This window comes from Catharus ustulatus, chromosome 3, assembly GCF_009819885.2.
Source record: "Catharus ustulatus isolate bCatUst1 chromosome 3, bCatUst1.pri.v2, whole genome shotgun sequence".
NCBI lineage: Eukaryota > Metazoa > Chordata > Aves > Passeriformes > Turdidae > Catharus > Catharus ustulatus.
Window position 1 is genome coordinate 45,447,073 of NC_046223.1, and position 23,352 is coordinate 45,470,424.

Consider the following 23,352-nt stretch of genomic DNA (forward strand, 5'->3'; position numbering starts at 1 on the left):
CATTAATATATTTATTATGTTCTAAACTGACATGTCCCATTCTCTGATTTTCTTTATTGGAAGTCAAACTGCAGTGAGATTTTATGGATTTTAGACAAGACTTTTCCAATGTCATTAAATGATAATGAAAGGACACATCTGCCTTTATGTAAAGATCTGTAACTATGGTAGGAGTAACTTTGTTTCTAAAGGTTGGAAATATCACCATTTTTACAGCACATTTTTCTTGCAATTAAAACGTCATTCTCAGTAAACAAATAAACAAGATAGCTTGTGATCTGTGTGGCCTTCTGAATTACACTTCAGAGGACATCCAAATGCTTTTGTGAGTAAATGAAAATCTTGTCTTAGATTTGTAAGAAGGGCATTTAGGTTCAGCACTCAATACTGCTGCTAAGTTAGCAACTGAAAAACTATTTGTAGCTCTTGGTTTAGAAGCTGACTTATGCTTTAATTCAAAGATACCTAGAAACAACACATGAAAAGTAACACTTTTGTTAGAACCAGAGGGTCATCTGACTTCCTAGTGGTGCAATCTAGGTAGGCTTAATCCATCTCATCAGAGGAAAAGAAAGAAAACCAAAATAATGATGGTATGGCAAACCTACGAATAAAGGAGATAAAATGAAAGCAAGCAGAAGAAGCGAAGAACAGAAGGATTGCGAATTACCAAGGAAGCTGGTAGCAACCTCTATATTTAGGCTGCCTATCACTCCCTGTTATGAAAGATGCTTCTCAGTAAAAGGTCACCAGCATCAGCAATTCCACTTACTGCAGCAGCCCTTTGAAATGCAGCAGGAATAAAAAGCCTTCAGGCTCTGAAAGTACTTTTGCTTTGTCCCAGGAAACCCCAATACGGCTTAGCTGAAATCTCAAGCTACCACCATGGCCTTTGCCCTTCCCAGGTTGCTCAGGAGTATGTACATACCTCCAAAAGAGCAGTGCTCCCTCCACTCTGAGAGCCATCCTTCCCTGGACAGCCCAGTACTCTGCATGGGCTAAATGTGGTGGGAAGGTGGAGGAGTAGAGTGGGAGCAGAGTTAGGTCTTGGTAACTCCTCCTGAGCATCTTTTCAAAGCACAGCCCTGCTAGCCTTGCTTCTTGCCTGCCATATTCAATAGAAGAACTACAAGGCACTGTGAGGGAGCTCACAGGAAAAGCCTTCTCTTCCCTGATGAAACCTTTGCCCCCTGCCTACCCCCCTCAGTTCTCTCACAACTTTCTCTCAGTTACAAGTAGCAGTAGTGAAAAAACACAGTCTAATAAAAATGAATAACAGAATTATTTCCAATCCATGCAATGGAAATGACTTTTTTTAACCTTTCCAGATATTTTTAAAGATGTTGCATATACAAAATCTATTTCAAACAGCAGTATTTAAGAAAATTAAGCAGTGTCAAATTTATATGGCACTATTTCAGCCCTTTTGTGAATACACAACATGAAAAGTCTTGATCAAGTATCATTTTCTGCACAGCTGAATTCAACTACTCAATAATCTAAAACAAGCTTCTAAGAACAACAAACACCCTCCAATCACATTCACAAGCTCTTCTGTACAATCCAAAAGGCTTACTATTAAAATGTCTGATTTCTTTCACAATCAAATGACTGAAGAAGCTGACACTTTAAAAATCATGTAAAATATTAAGAATTTAGCTGTAAAATCAGCAGAGGTGATAACAATGCACATTTCAGAGAGAGGTGGCATCCTAACTTTCCATTCTGGGCCAGATCACCAAAGAGAATCTTTTCAAACATTACATTCAGAAGGGAACATATTACACAAATTATATTGCACAGGACTTGCATTTCCCACCTTTCATTTTGGAATTGTCCTTTTTACAGTGCTCTCATCACTTCTGACAATCCTATACAGAAAAGGGCCTGTGTGTTTAAGGAAATTATTCTTATTCAGATATTCAACCCCAAATTTGACAATTGCTTTCCATTTCTGGCAATATTTAAAGTGTTTAGATATTATATATGCCCACGCTTGTCCTTCTGCCCTTGCATTCAACTCTTTCAAAATGTACATACACCGCTCAGCTGCCGACTTGCACGATGGTCCCCACAGGAGTTCCCTCTTGATGTGGCCAACGCTTTCAAGCTTCTCACAAAATTCAGGCTTTCTTCCTTCTAAAACAAAGCTGAGTAGTGGTTGCTTCTGTTCTGTGTCACTGCACAGGGGACAGGTTCCTCCAGGAAATGGCAGTGATCTCTCTGGCTGAGAGGGACTCATAGCTACACTCCAGGAGAAAACCTTGAGTATCTACCTGCTGGGGGTGGATCTGTGGCTTCTGGCCTTCCTGTGGAATGCAGCTAGCTCCTGAAAAGCATGTGCCTACCTTGGACCCAACTGTCTAAAGCAGGATTTTTGATGTCATTCCCAAGGCCAGGAACTTACGAGTTGAATACCACATAGCTCTATAGCGTGGTGCTTGAGCCCTTCACTGCAATTGGTCCAAAAATGTAAAAATTACACTCTATTCACAGTTCAATTTTCTCCAGTGAGAGATAGTCACTGTTATAGTTTGGGCTGAAAGCCATTCTACACTCTCCATCTTACACTCAAGAGAAAAAAGAAAAAGAAACCCAAATCAACATTGCTACCTCTGATGCCTTGGGGATTTCACAAGCAGAATATATTAGAGTAGCACTTTCTTTTGTTTTAATTGGTATCACAGAATCATAGAATTGCTTATGTGGAAAAATATGTTTCAAATCATCAAGTCCAACCATTATTTTCAATTAGATTTTTGGAGCTTTTTAAAAATCCTTTTATTAGCTATCTAAATGCTTTTTCTAAAGACCAGGAAGGAACCTTGAGTTTGAATGTAACACATTATCACTCTCAAGTCACTGCTTAATCTACTAATCAGCCATGTGGATGCCTACAAAAATTAATTATAATGGTAGGAAGCTCCATTCTCAAAGCTGAATGGTCAATTATCAATCACAGCTGCTTCATAATTCGAGCTTCCAAACTGGCAATTCTTACATAGCTATTCAAGGAAAGGAAAAGGGTAAAAATCATGGAACTAAACATTAGTGATGCTGTATTTATTACTCCTAACATCAATGCAAAGGCATCCAGAAAACAAAACATTAATTTACAATATTAACCTTGTTTGCTTTCAGCTCCTTGAGAAGGTAGTTTGGTTCTGTATGCCTCTGGTTTTCTGATTAAAATGGGTCTTATTTAAATGGTGTTATGTAAACTACATGTCACCAAGGCAAGGCTGGCTTTTGTTGCATCCTGCCATCTCTTGCCACTGACACGGGTCAGGAATGCTCTCCTCACAGGGGAGCACTTCAAGAAAAAATGAACTACCATGAAATCTCTTCTGAATACTGAAATATTGTTTCACTCAGTTTCTGAACTGTTTGAAGATCCCCTTACAAAACTTCTGGAAATTATTTTAAATTTGAAGAGTCAGCTGAGTCCTACATCCTAAACATGACTGCTATTGCTGAAGCAAGCCAGCAGAGACTGTGACTTCATTGTGCTCCTTGAACTCGATGCATGTGCATTTCCCCTGCCTCAGTTCTTCCCTACTTGCCCTGTTAGCACTGCATTGGTGAGACAGTAGTGGGAGGCTCCTTGGTGTTTAACTGAAACAGAGGTACCAGGCAACACAGGGGTTAGACAAAGAGCCCACATTAATCAGAAGCTACCTTCTCTTTCTTCAGCTGATTTCTTCAAAATTAGCACTGCTAAAATTGACATCATAAGCAAACATTTTTGCTTACAATTTTTATACAGACTGAAGGAAGTTCAGACAGAGGAAAAAAAAAGAAATGAAGGCGAAGAACTAGAAAGCTCCAGCAACACTGAAGGAAAGCAGCCTCTGCCTAATAGCAGCAGCAGCATGGAGTATCAAATGTACAGAGCAGAAAAGCGCCAATTTCCAAATCCAGGTATTTCCTGGAGAGCAAAGGTGCCAGGAAGCCCACTTAGTTAATCCTAGAAGTGTGACAAAATGTGACAGGAATGGAACACTGTGAAGAGAAGAACGGAAGTCCTATGTCTGGCAAATCCCAGTGCCATTATCCCTATACTTCTGCATCTTCCACCCCATTGGTTCAAGGGCCCAAATGCAGCTGTGCAGTGTAAGACAGCAGATCCCTGTCCGTGTCACTGATATAAAAATTGTTAAAGTCTGCAGAATTACTTCATTTTGAAAATACAGCCAGGATCTTAGATGCAGATTTTTTTCCACTATTTTTGGGTTTTGTTTTCAATGTATTAAAGCCTTGCTCAAGGTTTCCCTCTGCACTATGAAACTGGTTAAGTGGACAGCTGCAGTAACTGCTTCAGTCCCCAGGCTGGGCTCCATCTGCAGAACAGATGAGATCAGACTCTGTATTTCTCCAAGAAAGGCACTATCAGAAAAAGACAGAACTACAGGAGCATGAGAAGCTTTCCATTACATCTGCCATACAGACCCCATGTACAAGAACAGAATGTCAATGAACCATAGCAATAACCTACACACCACAAACATCACAGAATACAGCAAAATTCCAACAAAAATGTTTTTACTCTGTTTCTAGATGCACATTTACATTCCAGTATCAGCTGCTGCAAACACTGTAGTTTTTAATAAACTGTAGCTCAATACAAGCAACAAGAAATAGACATATCACTTAATCTTATGTAGGCCCTATTAGAGGAAGCAGTTTAAAATAACATTATACATGGTAAAAATGACAATCTAAGCAGGAGTTTAGAAAAGCAGAAAACACTGGTATTGTGGGATCAATGCATATGCTGAATGTAGGCTGTGTAATGTCTTATAAAATGCCTAAGAAATTATTCAAGATGTACATGAGACATGCATCACTTTGAAGGGACATCAGGAGGCCAGTAGGAACTATGGACTCCCAGGTCAAGTCCAAGGGTCAGAAAAGGCAGCCTATCTTCCAGAGACTCTCTGAATGCTCCTGGATTTCAGAGAGCATTCAGAAGTTTAGGAATAGCTGCCTAGGTTGCAAATGCTTGGATGCAGGCACTGGGGATGTGGCCAGGAGGAAGAGCTGTCTGACAGCCAGAAAGCAGGACACATCACATTACTAATAAATGTCAAATATCCCTTAGCATTTCTGGAAACTTGATGATCTTCCTACATGAATGCCTTATAAGATCAACCTCCCCTGGGTAACAGCAACATTTTTTTAATATAAAAAGACACAAAAAGGAAGATGGGTCACTTCACAATGTTTATGCTGAAGTGAGAAACAAGCCGACACCAACTTAGAGCTTCCTGCCAGACAGTAGTAAATAAAGAGCCTGCCAAGCAAAGAAGAGATGATGAGATGGCAATGCTTGGCACCAGGCATGCACCTCCCTCTCCCATACTATCCCAGTTTCATGCGCTTCTTCCACCTCTAGGTGCCAAGTCTGACAGTGTGCTCCACTTGGCTCAGCTGGGATGGAGGGCACATAGTCAAGAGTATTTCCTGGCACAGAAAAGGCATTCCTGAAAAACAGGTAGCCTTAGCCACAGAAAAATAAAGAATAAGGGCTGTTTTAAACATGTGTAATTCTGTGGTCTGAATCCTGTTCCTCTCCAGAACAGACAGAGTTTGGCAGGACTGCTCACCTTTTTGAATGCTTGTTGAACAATCCAGCCTACCTTGGACACACCAGCCTGCCAGGTTGTAACTGTGCACAAAACCTGCATTAGTTCTCTGTGTACTAGGATGAGAGATGCTCCACTCCTCAAGCTCTATGAGTGCATTTCCTACAGACTATATTAAAGAATCAATGTGGCAGAGCCCTTCAAAGGAGCCCTTCAGAAAGAAAAATGGCATGTATCCCCCTTCGCACTGCTGGCCTTACTGTAAAGAACATCTATCTGTGAATTTAGTAATTTACATTACTAAATGACAACATTTACAAGGTTCCTCAGCAGGCAAAATGAATGAGAGAGACAGAGCTTTGAACTGAAAGTAATGGAAGAAAAAAACCTTACCACTGATTGTCTCATTTTTTCTGGGAGTGGATCTTCTGACGAATCTTCAAATCGTTGGCGTAGATAGTGAGGGACATATTTACACTGAATAAGGGACCTGTTTAAAAAAAATTCCTAATTAGGATACTTCTGAACTTGTGCAACCGATATGAATATTTCTGAAGGACAGAGGAGGAAGAACAGCCTCAGATTTCCTTCTTCATGTATACAAATGCATTCGTATCTGTGTACAGCTGAAGATTGACACAAACCAGCTCTACCTGTGATCAGGGCAGAAATTCCTCATTAGAATCCCGAGAAGTCTCAGCAGCCCAATCAGTGTGACTCAGCCATTTAGAGGAAAGAACAGAGGGTACAGTTGCATTTATCACTCCAAATTCTGTTTCAGCTAAGCTGAAACCAATATGAGAGTTCTTTAGACCCATGTTAAAATGGCCAAGGAAGCCAATTCTGTACAGACTGTATATTAATTCTCTCAAAGATTTATGTGCTGCCTCCTCATCCATCTTAAATTTTATGCCATAGGCCATACCTTACACACTTCTTTCAATCTCCTTAACTTATTTAAAAGTTCAGAGCTGTCTAGAGAAAAAATCTTAAATCTATTTAAGGATTATGCATTTTTACAATTGCACAATAAACATTTGATATTGCTGTATACGTATTCTTAATTTTTAGATTTTCAACAACCATTGCAGTTGCTGAAGATTTCATTGCAAATGTTATGAAATTGTTAGCTATATTTACAAGTTAAAATGCATTTAATAGTTTAAGATTACAGTAATTTCATGATTATAAGCTGCACGTTACAATACAGGGTATGATAAAAGGTATCTATTCTATCACCATCTGTTGAGTGTGGGGGCAGTGATCCTTATCTCTGTGGGAGATATTCTGCTAATGGGCCATCCATTGAAACTAGGCAGGGCATTGTTCTTTATCTTTTCACAACCCATCCTTCCTCCAGTGAGTCATTTTCTGCTAATGGCCCATTGAGTCCCACTGTGTGACTGATAAAATTACTTCATCCCATTGGAAGTTGCTCCAGCCAGGGGGAAGAGCTCAACATTTCTTACCAAGATAAAACCAGAGGTTTTGGGACACTAAGGGAGCCCCTTTTTCCACTGGACTCCAGAGGGAAACCAGATTTCTCCACATCACCATTGGACCTTTAGAGGGAAACTGCACCTTCTGCAGGAGCACTGCTCCAACTGTATCACATCTGTCACTGCAGGAGGATGCAGCCACCATTTAATTGGACTGCTACCAACACCCTGCCTGACAGGGTGTCAGGTTGTACTCTGACTTTGTCAGGGTTTGGAGTTTGTTTCTTTGTAGTACTGTATTTCTATTTTAATTTCCCTAGAAAAGAACTATTATTCCTAATTCCCATATCTTTGCCTGAAAGCCCCTTGATTTCAAAATTATAATAATTTGGAGGGAGGGGGTTTACATTCTCCATTTCAAAGAGAAGCTCCTGCCTTTCTCAGCAGACACCTGTCCTCCAAACTAAAACAGCAACTTTTTGTTCTTTGTCCATATATAAACTGCACCTGATTATAAGCCGCACTTCGTGTTTGGACCAAAATTTTAGTGAAAATGGTGCAGCTTATAATTGTGAAATTACTGTACTACTTAAAACAAAAGTTTCAAGGAAAAAAGTTTCTGTTTTATTAAAGAGGCTCATGAACTGGTGTGTCCTTTCTAGGAAGTGCGAGGAAAGGATATATTTAAATTACCTCAAATTGAAAGAACTCACAATTCCATGCTGATTTGCAAATATACCTGTGTATATTTTACTTCAAGGCTAAGAATTCTCCCTAACACAACATATAGCTTCACTTCCTTACATTCCTAAGTTCCATACTGTAATGGCCAATAAACTACACACCATCCACACAAAGTTTGATCCAGGTCTACCTGACATCCATGTCTCACACAGTAGGTCATGGGTAAAGTTCATGGCAAGACATGCAAGCAGTTCTTGTTGCTTTGCCACATCAGAACCCAGCAATGTATAAATGTCAGACTCCCTAAACTCTTGGATGGTGAAGAAAGAATTTCTCAACTCTTCAGTAAGATTTACTGGGATGACAATTTCCAACTAGTGCTCTATATCCTTTCCTTCCTCATCAGTGTTGTTCTGCTTTTTCCAAGTTTCTCTACTAAAACAGAATCCTGAATGGCTTAAAAAGCTCTCCACTTTCCCCTACTCTCTTCTGCATTGCAGAACTGTGAATAGTGAGCCTTGAGCCTCACCTCATGAATCAAAGGTGAGAACACACCTCATGATTCAAAGGAGAGAACCTGTGGGTTTCCTCACAGGCCTTCTGCACTCTTCTAGGATAAAACTGAGCTGTGAAGCAGAATTTCAAATGGCATGGTGATACTGGTTGCCCAAAACCACTTGCTTGCTTAGCCCCACAGGCATAGAAGTAATTGCCCAGCTGCTTGCTGACCCATATAGCCCCTATAACAGCCATTTATCACAATTCCGTCACTGGGAAATTCACATTTGCTGCCCCTGAGCTATAGATCTATTGGGTCTCTCTCTCACACATCACCTCAACATGTGGATCACAATGTTGAGACTTCTCCCCTTAATCTCCCTTGTTTGCAATGTCAGCTCCTAGCATACACTTCCTCTCCTCAGTTACCTCTAGCAGACTGTGTCAGAGAACAAAACAAAGGATGGAACCTCAAACTGCCTAGCCTACTGTAGCCATCCTCGGCAAGAGCTGGGATTCAGTCATCTTCCTAGCACATTAAATGTCCCTTCTCCCAGCCCCAGTGCTACCCAATGCACATTCTGTAACTCTAGTTGCCTGAATCCTGCTCAACTAAATCACTGTCCTCCAACCTGGCAAGCACTCAACCTCCTAGACGGGAAAACCTGCTGGTGATTGGACTGTAGCACTTCTTTCATATAGAGGACTGATACCAACCATGCAGATATGGTGAGGAATTTCACCTCACCACAGTACTTTCAGGAAGCAACCCCTGTGGTTCTGAAACCCAGGCATCACTCTGTCTGTGTGTTGTACAGACAGAGTAATCAGCAAATAATATTTACAGGCAACTTACATCAGCACAGATGGGTCGCTGCTTTGTCTGCTGAGGTGATAAGAAAGTGCAACTAGCAGACCACAGAAAGCAGAGAACAGCGCTGGTATGTGCTGCGCATCCCAGGGTTCCTGAGAGGATAACAGAAAGCAAAGTTAGGAATGCAGAACTTAAAAAGTCAAAGTAAGTAGGTTAAGCCACACATCATACATGCAATGCTAAACGCACAACATTTAAATTTGTACACCATCTACCATGACTGAAAATCCTTTTTCATATCAAAGTTCATTACTGTGGAAAAAACCTGCAATTAAAGACATGTTTTGTGGTCATATTATGTAACTCCCCTATAATCAGCAATTAGCTAGGAAATCACATGAAAGGCAGGTTTTCTTTCTCTTCAATGAAATGTTAGAGGAAAACTCTCATTAAAATGAGATTCGAGTGAAATCAAGTGCAGTGTATTTATCTACATGCTAAATTGATGTGCTGCTACTTGACCTGTAGCCAGACTGCACGTAACAAATGACAGTAACACGTAGATCAGGCAGCAGAGTTTCTTTCAGACATCTTTCTGCTGCCTTGTGCATTGCACCCATTCTGGTTGCTAACACAGCAGAGAGGGAGAGTGCTAGCCACTGGGAGTGACATCCCTGAGCAGGGAAACAAGAGACATAACTGAGATGAGAAGCTCTCTCTGGGTGACTAACAGCTAAAACTAGCTAGAAAGAATAAGACAAGGAATATAAAGCTTAAGGAACACTTATCAAGATTAGCTTTATCTGTGACATCCTCAGGTACAAATTAGGGATCCTAAGACATACTTGTGTGTCCTATTTGTGAGGAACACAAATTTCACCTGTGAGAGACAAAGAAACTTGAAACAAATCCACAGCCATTTCACGTACTAATTGTGTTCCTTGCCTCCACATAACTTCTACCTGATCAACCAAACGTTAACTCACCAGATCCTGGCACCAGAGCACTTTCTGGACAGGTTTTAAGAAGCAATGCTTCTTATGCTTGTGGGATCTGCGAAACTTCAGGTTAGTGCAAACAACACTTCTGCACAGTTATCTCTTGCTTTAAAAACTCAGTATTTAGTACAGCACCAATATTTTCAGAACATAAGGCAGGTTTATTAGCCTTATTTTGCCCAGTTATGTGCATATATCTTAGCATGCTAGGAAACACTCCATTTCTTCCAGGCACAATGAATACTGAAGACAAACTGATTTTCTTTTAAGTGCCAAACATCTAACCCATTGCAGTATGAAATTTTGCAATTTAACTCTGAAATTCTCATTATCCTAAGAGTAGTACAAAAAAGGTGAAATTTTAATTCCAAGAATCATCTTCCCCTCATCATACTACTTAGCATCACAAAGATAAAAGACAGAAGAGTGTGGTTCTATCAAAGGATCCCACCCAAAACAGTAATTATAAACAAAAGAGAGAGTCACATGCTGTTACTGAAAGAACCCAGCACCATTTATTTGACAATTTAAACTTTACCATACAATCCTACTCTTTTATTTCATTGTTCCCAGTTTTGGGGCCAAATATATATTTTTTATTAGCTTTGCCCATGCTTAGCCTCCTGTTATATTCAACTCATATTCTTTAAAACACTGAAGAAAATTAACTGAAACCAAAACGTTTTAAAAATTGCCAAATCACAGGCTATCCAAACATCCTTTGCATTTTCAGGGCAATTCAGCTGTGTACAGATCCTCCCAGAAGCTTCTAGAACATGACTGCCCCTTGGTCCTGCAAATTATTTTGAAAACAAAATACTATCAAGAGTCAGGCAATATTCCTGATATTGAAATTTATCAGTAGCCAGTTTGAAGAATCATTCAATCCTCTTCCTACTATAAAGCTGTACACAGCTGAATCCCCACGTTAATATCTAAGGAACTCTATTTCCATATTTTCCGCATGTTACACATAGCTTCTGTGTGGCCTGTGTTCCAGGTCCAAACTGTGACTGTCCCTCAAAACTCAGACATCAGGGAGCCAAGCAAGCATGTAGGACAGGCATTAATATTTTCTATGTGCCTAGAGAACAGGATTTTCCAGAAAATCGCTACACAATGTTGTAGAAAAGATGAAAATGAACAAAAGTGTCATTTCTCCAATATCAGTGTGATGTACCCTCTTCCATTTTGTCATTTTCCTCCCCCACGAATGATGCCTGGTAGCTTTAAATTAAGAAAAAAACCAACAACAAAGCAACAAAAAAACCAATATCGTTGATAATTGAACAATGATTCTTCTCCGTGGGTAAACAGGAATGACAGGTTTTACTCTTGGAAGCTGGTATTATCTGTCATACTAGACAGGGACTTTCACTTCCTAGTTTACCTCACTGGGTTGAGGTGACAAGTAGTGCTTTCAGACGGTTTTGGCTTTGATGCAGACACTCACGTAGTCATTTTCAAAACAAGTGAAACAGATTTACAGGGTTAAGGATGAAAGCCATGAGTTACAACAGACCCAGTGGTGGGAGTGGAGATGTTCCATTCCAACCACAGAATTACCTAATCCCAAAACAATCCACTAAAGGGGAAGATAAAGGTGTCTTTGAACTTATGAGCCTTTTACCACTGCTAGAGGTGGAAAGGCAAACGTATTTTTTAAAAGTAGTGTTAGTAGTTTTCTGTCCTACATTATTTATCCTTTTTACTTCTTTCTTCTCCTAAAAAAACCCCTACATGTAACACATTTATCTTTCAAAGATATGCTCAAATAAATCACATGTTCTTCTCCAGAGACAAAAAGTGCTCTGAACAGAGAACCAAGTATGCTAAGTAGAAATTCTTGTTACTTTTTCTGTTTTTGGGGGGTTTTTGGTTGTTTTTTTTTGTTTTGTTTTTTGGGTTTTTTTTATTTCAGAGTATTCCTATCAACTCATCAGTGACTTTGCAGACTGTTGCAGTGACAGCATCATTGAAGGTGAAGGTGTTGGCACAGTGGGTAGATTTTTAAACATGGAGACAAACTCCAGCTGTCCTCACACACCTGGTTTTCCACTCTCATGATTTCATCACTATTTACAGAATCAGAAAATGGTTTGGGTTGGAATGGACCTTTACAAGTCACATTGTCCCTTGTGCAATTCAATCAAACTTTCTTGGGTCTTTCTCCTTACTCCCACACTGCTGCTTCATCATGGATCTGTGTCATTGCTCACATATCAAGCAACAAGCAGGAAAGGCTGACAGTCAACCATTCCACATGTGATAGTAAAGATGGAAATAAATACTACCATCCTATTTCTGAACATCTAAAAACACTGACTTTCTGAAAGAGATTGACAATTGAACCCTCCTCGCCCCTCAAAATAGGAAAAAATAGTAAGAACTTGTTCTCTGCAAGTGTGCCAGTTTTGCACATTTGACATTTAGTGAGGAGGGAAGAAGTTGCCCTCAGGAGTGACTTTTCTGAGAGGAGCTGTTAAGAGCTTCCTCTGTGTCTAACAAAAACCAATCAGTGATTGGTTTTGAGAACTGACAACCTGTTAAACCACTGAGAAAGCCAAACACATCTCTGTGAACACACATTTTAAAACAAAAAAACCCCAGGAATCTCTCTTTCCCTTCCGGCCTCAGAAGAGGCAACAGGTAGGCCTGGCTGGGCCGGACCAGGCCCTGTGAAGCCTACAGGCCTGGAGGGGCCGGGCCAAGCCAGGCCCTGCCTCTGCTGCAGCGCTGGCCAGGCCAGGCTCTTCCCCAGCATGGCCAGGAGTGAAATGCCACCACTACTAATTTTCAACAAAAACTACCAAACAGAGGGAGCCGTCGACCTGAGAATGCTATTGCTGGGCCCTAGCCTAGCTACAAAGATCCTAGCTTCCCCCCCCAGCACGGCCACCGAAAAATTCTCCACCATAAACAGCTCCGGCCATGACCCGGCAGGGATCTCGTGACCATCTGCAGGCCTTGAGCAAAATATTTACTCTTTCAGTGCACAGACGAGACTTGCAAACCTTCAATCCTCTCTCGAGTGCGACAAAAAGGTAGAGTGGAGACACACACAGAACTACAGAAAGACACCTAAGTCAATGAAATAGAAGTCAAGTCCCAGATGACAGAGATTGATGAAAATGCCTGACTCTTAAGCTAAAATCCTCTTATAAGGCTAGAGAGAAGATATGATTGATACGTCAGCCTCTTTTCCCTATAACTCATAGAATGCATTTGGGGAGATGAAGCATTCTAACCATAGGTATGAGCAAAGATATTCATACTGAACAAGCAGATACTGAAGTAGTTGTGAATTGATAAGAAGTTTGAACAAAGAGAAAGAGTGATGAAGAACATTTGCCCTCAGGGAAGAGGACGACGACCTCTGTCCCAAAAAATGAAGATAATCTCCGAGGTAGATGAAGAAAACCTTTATTTTAAACAGTTCACCCTTAAAATAGTACCCCGTAAGTTGACATAACCCTTGAACTCAGCTATGGGAAGGCTGTAAAAATGGGAGGGACTTCACGATTGCAGAAGATTCCCAAAAAACTGCTATTCATGGAAACTGAAGCCATGAAAAGACTGTTTTCTTGTAGAGAAGTCTCCATAGAATAACGAAAGAGACTCCTCTCCCTAAGTAAATCAGAAAAAGACTATTTTAGAGATGGTAAACTGACTAATTTATTTCTGTATGTTGTCAATGTGAAAAAAGAGAGTGTAGCAGGGAGGAGAAGTGATCGGAAAGTTTTATTCTGATTCTTTTTTTTTTTTTTTTTTATGTTAATAAGGTTTTTTCTTTACATCCTTCAAAGTTGAAGTTTGCTTTACCTCCCTCCTAACCCTATCTCACAACAAAAAATGAGTAAACAATTCTAGTGGGTGCACTGGCAATTTAGCCAACACTAAACCCATCACGTAAATTGGTACATTGGCTGAGAAATCTCAAATTAGCAAACCAAAATCACTACAACAAGGTTAACTATAAGCTAAACACATTAACGAGGATACTCCTTTTCAGTGAACTCAAAACATTTGAATTACTGAGCCTCATGTTACCCATATTAAACACAAATTCTAGGAAGAGATGCCCACCAGCTTATCTTCCCGTCATCCATGGAAAACAAAGCATTACTTTGCCAGATGATTTCCAAAAAATGTGATAAGCGATAAATTACCAGAATACAAGTATCACTGCCCACTCCATGTAACCTTGGCCCTCTTTCTCTGCGTTTGCTGATACGTTGGACTCTATTTTCACTGCTGAAATTTAAAACCCATAACGACTGGATTGATACAGGGGTGTTCATGTGTGTTTACACACACCATGATACACAACAGGATCCCAGTCTGTGACTGGAATGCCTTGACTAAAAAGTAAGATGAGCAGCAGCTTCAAGCAGGAAGCATGGATGCTACTGTTTCACATAATGGTAAGTTTATCCTAAAGAATAGTGCAGATTTCTACATTCTTGTAAAGTGACATACAGTGAGAGCAACCCTGGGCCATGTCAGATTCCACAGGCATAATTTCTTTTTTCTATCTGGAAAATAAGTTATTATACTCAGAAAACTAAGACCATACTATTGAAGTTATGTCTACAGGGCCAGACTTGACTATGGCTGCAAACTTCACTTACTGAAAGGCATGGTATCTAGGAATAATCTCCAAAATTAACATCCCTAACAGCTCCTGCTTGAACCTCAGGGGTCTCTAAATTGGAAAAATACTGCCTCCAAAACCCCCAAAAGGACAGAGTATTCTATGTAGCAGAAGTAAAGCGGTCCAATAATATTATACTTCTATTTTTGGTCACACATCCAGGAATTCTGCCTATACACATGATCCTATTCACTGCTGTCTTGAAATTTATTTGGGTAGTCTTAGCAGATTGAGGGAGATGTATGCTCGCAAGTCTTTCCCATGATAAAACCCTAAGACAAATATTTCAAAATTATTAGTACATGGATGAAGACTGCATCACTGAAGACAGGAAGCAAGAAGCATTGTTATTCTGATTAATGAGTTTCAAACTCATTAAACAAAACAAACTACATCAATGTGAGCTGAGAACAGTTTAAAATCCACAGAGGATTTTTAGTAACTGTCCACTGAAGCAATAAATAAGCCACCAGAAAGTACTTTCTTCAGGTATGAGTTAACAGAAACTATGTAACTTACATTTTTAAAAATATACATTTACACGGAGATGGAAAAAGCTGGTGTGCCACATATTAATACATTCACATCAGTTTAATTTTTCTGACTCAAGTCCAAAAATCTGATATTTTTTCCCCAGGCTGATTAAGATAAACTGCAAGTTCCATACAAAAAAAAATAAAATCTGGATGACAAGTAATTAACTGGTTCTGGATACATTTCAAATCCAAACCAACTGATATGAACAGAAGGCAGAAGACAAGGACTGATTGATTCCAGAAACATTCAGGGGTGTGCTCTTCTGCCCCACAGCAAAACCTTGGAACACTGGAATGCTAAAGACTGATACCAGGATGGCTAAATTCCAGAGCAAATATTTCTAATAAGAGGGCATACCTGACTTTTTTTAAAACATCTCTTAAATATTTGGGCACAGACCACAAAACAGATGGAGCAGGAGACAAAAATCAGTACATCATTAAATTCTAGTCAAGTGAAAAAGATGGCACAGAAATTCCCATGTCTTCAATCTGATGGATGCAATATCTGAAAAATAAGAACACCTCCTCCTGGAAAAAGGGAAAACTCTCTCATATATCAAAGCTAAGGTGCCAATTTCTGTTCAAGACCGCAAGATTGAAGATGAGATCAAAAAATAAAGCCAGGCTGAAGTGAACTTGGGTAATGTTAAACTAAGCTCAGTTACCCCAGAGTACTCACTACTTTCAAAAAAAAGCACTGAGCCGAAAAATTGCTGCTATTGGATGTAAGAATCCAAGGAATGAATAACAAAGATGATGCTTAGGATTAAGAGCTTTGTATTAAGCAAAAGTAAATGAAAGTTCATAGGGGACCTGGAAAGAACTGGAATAAGGAGTGATGACATCATTAAATAGACGTCTGGGATACAAAAAATTTCAAAGCAAGCAGGAGAAACTCAAGTTTTTGCAATTCAGAATCTAAGACATCTGCCTATGTACTCGCCTGAAACCAGGCTTAAAGTATTGTTGTATGCAAGGATGGATAAGCAACTGGTGTCCCATCACTCATGATACAAATGTGTCATGGGCTAAGAGTTATGAAGAGATGTTCTACAGTACCTCAAAGCTGTAACCAAGTCACCTTTGCATCACTGGGATAGCACAAGTGAAATCTATTCATGTGACTTCACACCATTATCACAGGGAACAACTTCTGCACCAGCCAGGGCAGACAGACTTGTAAACCAGTTCCACTGACAATATGCTGCTTTCACTCACAGCAATGATAAGTAGTGTCCAGCCCATCAGTCCTCAAGGTCTCACACAGAGACCATCTATTCTGTGCTCATGGTTTTTATGGAGAAATTATCTGCTGTAATTTCAGATGCAATGCTCTGTACTTCCCACTGTGAACAATTTGGGGTTTCCTTTTTATGTGACAGCTTTACAGAAAACGAAAACTGATCATCCCAGCAGTAGCACCATGAGAGGTGGTCCTGACAAGCTGCAGACTCACAGCTCTTTCACACCAATATCAAGCAAGGGCAAAGCTGCTCAGAAGCACTACGAGGACAGGAGCCATTGCCTGGCCACAGCAGCTGGGACCCATTTGCTTCCCAGTCACCTCTGAACAACTCATTTCTTTTTCTCCTCCACGTGTCCAAGTTACACAGCGCATACACAAGTATTGTCATCTTGCAAAGAGTTTGTGCCTGCCCTGGTGACAGTCTGTGCCTTATTTTAGTTGTGTGAAAGTGCACATTTGCCCACATACACACCCCAGGTGTGGTAGGTGAGCAGTGTGCAGCCACTCCTCAAAACATGTCATGTGCTTCTGATCAAGGGCTGTGATGGGACATGTCAGCAGCCTGACACCTGACCCAACCCACACCCTCACTGTTCCCACAAGACTACAGATCCATCCATCCTTTTTTAGGAGCTATGTGCATTTTAGCCATGAGAGAAATATTTCTGGTCATGTGACGGCAAAGGCACTGCAAGGTCACTCAGAAAGTGACAGGGCCAGATAAACTTGTCAGACATGCCAAACCTTGTCTGTAGGTCTCAGGATGAACTCTCAACAGAGAATACTGTGTAATTTTCCTCAGGCAACTTACCTGAATGAAAATCCATGAGACTTATTAACTGTTAAGTTAAACTTACTTAGATGTAAGTTAAATGAAAGTCTATACCACAGCTGCTTTTTCATAAAGGCTCTCAGTTGGTCTTGTAAAACACAATTCAACAGCAAAATCAGTCTGGACAAGGCACAGTACTTCAGCAAAGGCCTGCTAGTCTCATTTTTCAGAGCTTATATTCACATGCTGAAAGTTACCTTGAGTACTTACACTGTTCTGTGGACACGCCCCAAAACAATTCCTACTTCGTAATTTTCTAAACTGAAGTTCTAGAGCAAACAATTAATCACTGTGAATTTGCTATTCTAAATGAATTTCAAAATCTGAGCACAACTAAATCAAACTATTGTGTGTATATACAGCTTATACTCCAAAAAAGAACATGAAAAACTCACTTAAGAACACAAATTTATTATAAAATAAAAACTGGTTTCACTTTAATATAAAGGAAAATAATATGGCAAATTAATTATTCTTCCAATTAACTTCTTCCAGAGTAATATATTTCCTTTCAGAATAATTAATGTGCACAGAGAAAGCAGGTTAAATTATTTAATTCCGCAAGATTATAACTAGAACACATCAACCACTTAAGGAAGGAGAGAATCAAGCCTGATACCCCTGGAATGTTCTTCAGGCTGGGCATTTGATGTGAGCAATTGTTCACCAGCAAAAAGCACAAAATCACTTAAGAGATCCATTCTCCTCTGCAATTTATTTCAGGAAATAGAACTCTGGTAGTTACACCTGCTGAGCTATAAGATGTTCTGCCAATAAACAGAGTTGACATTTGAGGATGCTACATTTCAGCCAAAAAATATGCTTTGCAACCCAGAAGTCCTCTGCCAAATGGAATCTATCATGTTTCCCTGAAAAATTTTGATTATGGTGATTTTTATTTTTTTTTGACCTCCATAATTATTGAAAATTCTGCTCAGTTGGTTCTGGCAAACTGACCAAAAGTGAACAGAATAAAATAAGACTAAAAAAATAATAAATAACAGTTATCAATGCAAGTATGGAAGAGATGTTCCTTTTAGCTTAAAGAAAACCACATTCCCACTGTTGTGCAAACACCTTAGTGAAACAGACTACAGCATTTGCTCAGTTTTGAGTTAAACTCTACAATTTCTAGCACACCAAAAATTAAAATCTTCATTTGACTAAGATCACAGATTGCTGCTCCCTACTTATCAAAACAGTTCAAGTTACTTACAGAGATATTAGACCACCTTTCACAGTGGGCCCTATTCAGGATCAAATTAAGCCCATTCCTACACTTCCTCCATCAACCAAATAATCATTCTTTTGCAACAGAAATCAGTTCAAAATAAAAATCTCTGGACTCGACTGAAGAACAAGGAGGTTTAACACAAGTGCTTATTTCATAACTTCTAGAAGAAAAAATTTATGAAATTTCAAGCATCCTGATAGACTGAGATTATGTGCTAAAGCAAGAGGAATCATCTTTACATGCTTTAAATTAACCTTCTCAAAAGTGCCTTTACAAGAATAGTGCCATTAAAATTCAAATTAACTCTAACTTCTGTGTGAACAGAAAGTCTGAACTTAATATTAGTAATTTACAACAGATATCTTGTAAATCTTTCACAGCACTCAACTTCAAGGTAGCATTAAAAGCATATTTCTAAGCAGTTTGAAGCCTAATCCACAATGAGATTGCTTATCTACAAAGCCACCTGCATGCTGTAATTTAAAGTATTATGCTAAGAAAAGAGTATGTAGACTATTTTAAGTGGCTTTTTTCCCTACCGTTTACAAAAAACATTTTTGAAGTATCCATAACTTCAACTACTGAATCACCCTCTGCTAATCTAAGGAAGAAAAAAAAAATAAATCAATCTCCAGGTTTTTGCCTGTTTAATAGTAGTTTAACTCCTGCCTTTATCTATTTTCTCCCTCTGTTCTTCTTTAAGGAGGGCCTCCTTCTCCATCCCAGCAGCCAATTTCCAAATTTTTAATATAGCCAGAAAAACAGCAGTAGGAACATTGGCTCCTTTTGCAGGAAACTGCACAAGCAGTAGTTAAACTTTGTAGCATCAATCACACAGCTGGGTCAGGTCTAACTAATATAACTGATAAACTGGGTGAGCCAGGTGACAGGAGATTCTCTGGGAGAACACCACATGTTCAAAGACACTTAATTTCAAGCATCTTAACACAGCAGCTGAGTTGCTGTAATTTATTTTGCAAGGACTCAAGCCACCAAATGTGTTTAACACATTTTACCTTACTATTGGGAGTGGTTAAGAACACAGCCAGCTCTGATCATCTGCAAGTAACCATTAAGGCATTATAATTGTCCTTCTTTGACTTAAGGTTCCTATTCAAAATTTCAAGTGAAAATTGTTGAAAGCCACTATAGAAATGCTGATGTTCCCAAAAGAATTCCCTTAAAAGAACACCTGACTGCCACTCTCATCTGTGTAAATCACCAGCCTGGGTGCTGACATGATACATCCTTGGCAGTTGGAGAATCTCATATTGGGTTCTCCGTGTGTGCTGTGCATGTGCCACCACAAAGCTTCTTCTGACATGTGTCCACAAGATGTCAAGGGCAGCTTGTCAACCACAGTTCATCCTGCTGCACCCCAGCACGGACACTGACAGCATGCAGCCCTCAACGAAACACTGCCAAAAGGCTGTCCCTTATAGAGTAAATTTTCTTACAAGTCTAACACGAAACCCTGGTCTTGCTGTGTTCACTGGGAATTTTACAGCCAACCACCTGAAGGCAGACAAAATTTCATTGCCATTTTTTTAAATGTCTCATACAGAGGACATGGGCACTACACATTAAAATAGAAATAATTTTTTTAAAATTTAAAAATCACTTAAAAAAAGCTTTAGATTGAATATTGCCCAAAACTGGGCATCACTGGAAAGGGAATAAATCCTATGCCATCACAGAGAGCTATGGCACACCTGCATCCTGAGCACCATACACAACTGACTCTCCACATCTGAAATTAGCAGCACAGCAAGAAAAAGCAGAGAGTAGGGTCACTAACTGACCGACGTCTGAGAAAGCAGGTGCTTTAGAGGGAGACACAAGAAAGGCTGGGACTCTTCAGTTTAAACAGATGGCTGAGGGGGATATATCTGATGCCTGCAAAACTGTAAAGGCAGCAGATGAAAAGAATGCAGACCAGGTTTTCCACAAGTCCTACAATACTAGGCATCAGGAAGACCTGGTGAATGTAGCAGATCAGCTTCAAACCAATGAAGGAGAGCACTGTTTGCAAGTGAACATCTAGTATTTGTTGGCACAAAGCTATGGAGTCAGAGAGGACCAGCACATTCAGGAGGCGACTTGACAAATTCATAGACAAGTCCACAGACGCTAAATGATAGAAGCACACTTTCCAACATCCCTAGCGCAATAATTGTGGGATATTAGGGAAAAAAGTGGCAAACCCCCAGTCATCTGGCTTGCCTTAAATTCCTAAATTTCATTTCCCTGTGGATGCAGACACTTAGATGATCCACTGGTCTGCTCAACATTTAAGTTCTTAGGCATATTCTTATGAAGGAACAGCAAAAGCCTTACTAGGAATTATGAGCAAATCTGGTCTGGCTATGCAGGCCAACAGAGACTGCAGCTTTTTAAGTCAAGACTGCTATTTATGATTGTAGAATGGATCATTTCAGACTGATACATATAAGAGGCAAATAATCACAGGTATTAGATATATATTTACCTCAAAATTTCTGCTACAGTTTTGGTCTATTTCAGTGTAACTAACATGCAGAAACTGAAGCGTAGCTTGCAAAGCTTATCTTGATAAGCAACAATGATGTAGGACGAAACAATGCTAGTCTCCCTAGATTACATCAATTTCCAGCTTGCAATTTTGAATTGTTTCAGTATTGTTTTTCCAGCTTACCTTCACTGCACTGAAGCAGAAGGCATATAGGACAATCAGAACAACAAAGCTTCGGGAAATGCTGTACAATGCAGATACGAGCCCAGCAGCAGCTGAAATAGAGACATATGGTAAATGGGAAAAAAGAGGAACTTTGTTTCTGACCCAAACTAAGATGACAGAGTAGATGCATCTCAATCTTTCCTGCTACTTAAGCTATAATGAAAAACAAAAGAACCCACCACCAACAAAAAATCTCTCAAGGGCCTTCTTTAATCTCTGACTGAAATAACACCCAAAAAATTATCACACATCAAATAACTTGTCAATATGCCTTTCTGCAGAAGAATGTAATTTTTTTCCTAGATGTTAACAGTAAAATAAAGTTAAAGGTTTTTCTTTTTTAATAAATAAAGATTCACATCACACATGCTAGGAAAGAGCTCTTTGGTATCAAGCATAATCTGCAACCTATAGCTTTGAAAACTTGTATACAACTTCTCAAAAGCAAAAATAAATCTAATCAAGTGGCCTTTATAAGTATTCACCCCACTGTTAGATCAACAGCAGTAGCTGTCTGAGCTTTAATATGTACTGTGCTATGTAACATGCAATAATATATTTCAATTTGAGATTATAAAACCAGAAAGGGATAGCTCAGGCTGCAGATGGCTACTTACCAGAACCACCAAAAAGCAACATATCTATTTGTTCCAAAAGATAAATGCAGAAGGTATTGATCTGAGGGAAAAGTCCAAGAAGAGAAATTGCAGGAAAGCAATATAAAAACACTAAGGAGGAAAAAAAAAAAAAAAAGATGTATTTTAGAGCACAGTCACACATCCAATGTATGGAAAATAAAGAAATATGCATGACAGCAGAATAAGAAATCATTGCAATAAATTCTGAAGATTATTCAAGTGAGCATACCTTAACCTTAGCAGCAATGATTACACTTTCCTTCTCATGTATTCAAAATCAATAATGTTATTTTACACATAAGAAACTAAAGCTCAGAGTTAACCTCAAGATTGATTTTGGATTAAAAACAGTGGCAGAAAAACAAGCATTAAATAGTCTCCTTACTACTTCTCAAATACTTTCAAGCTTATATTTGTTCCTTTCAAAGTAGAGAAATTTTAATTTACAGACTTTGGAACTTCTTCCTTGAATCTAAAATGGTTCAACAAGAGCTGTAACAATTCAATATAAACAGACAAAAATATTTTAATGGCTAAGATCTGAAATATCTTGGCTATGACAATATCCTGCCTCTCCCAGCAATCAAGAGCAGACACTTATAGCAGCCCCTAAAAATGGGAGAAACCTGTAGTGAAGCTTCCCCAGAATATTCTGCCAGTTTCCAGAAAAATTGATTTTAACTTCACAGTAGTGAAAGAACATTAAAAACAGGACAGAAAATCAGGGGTAAACCCCAGTCTTTACAGCTTTACATACTCTCTTTCTGAACTGAAATGCTAATTTTAATGGCTGTCTCACAGATAAGGAAAAGTAGGAGTCACAATTCAGGTAATCATGCTGCTAGCCTTAGTCTTCCAGCAGTCCTCCTCCCCATTAACTCACTCTTGGCTCCACCACAGAAAATGCTAAGCAAGGCTTAGCAAGGCTAGCAAAGCTTCTAAACACACACTTGACCTAAGTGTAAATGGTCAAGGATACACACCCATTTAATCATATTCATATTCTTACTGTTTCACTGTATTAGTACCACAATGTTCTGCATGGCAGAGAGAGATGTGTCAGCCACTTTTCCTTATAAACAAGTATGTCTTTGTTACTTTCGATCCTAGGAAGACTGCAGTTTCCTCCTATTCATTCTCATAAAAAGGAAATTAAACAAATCACTAGTACAACTTCCATTCCCCTGGTCAGATTTTTGAGAAAGAAACAAAAGAATTTCTGCTATTTGCTGAATGCTAGTTTCACATCTACCAGCTCATCTTACTAAGGCATCTTGTGCTAAGAGGAAACAATGCACCAAGTTTGATCTGACAGCTTTTATCTTTACAGTATTATATGTTACTGCTATCTAACATTGTAAAGCTTGCTGAGTCCAACACAGGAGAGAAAACAACATGCTCAAGTGTTAAATACAGACAGCACTCGCTTAAATGTACTTGGATTCACAGTGCACCTTCAACACCACTTCCCACTA

The 23,352-nt window shown here is 39.3% G+C and overlaps 1 protein-coding gene across 2 annotated transcripts in view; it reads right to left on the reverse strand.

The window, feature by feature from the left end:
• Window positions 1-23,352, reverse strand: part of PCNX2 (pecanex 2) — a 155,207-nt gene that overhangs the window by 81,005 nt on the left and 50,850 nt on the right. For both annotated transcript variants that reach the window (XM_033055014.2, XM_033055015.2), the window contains 4 exons: window positions 21,857-21,967; window positions 21,198-21,289; window positions 9,063-9,172; window positions 5,979-6,075 (listed from right to left, as the gene is read on the reverse strand). In XM_033055014.2, coding sequence (XP_032910905.1) covers window positions 5,979-6,075; window positions 9,063-9,172; window positions 21,198-21,289; window positions 21,857-21,967 — 410 coding nt within the window. The remainder of the gene's footprint in view (window positions 1-5,978; window positions 6,076-9,062; window positions 9,173-21,197; window positions 21,290-21,856; window positions 21,968-23,352) is intronic.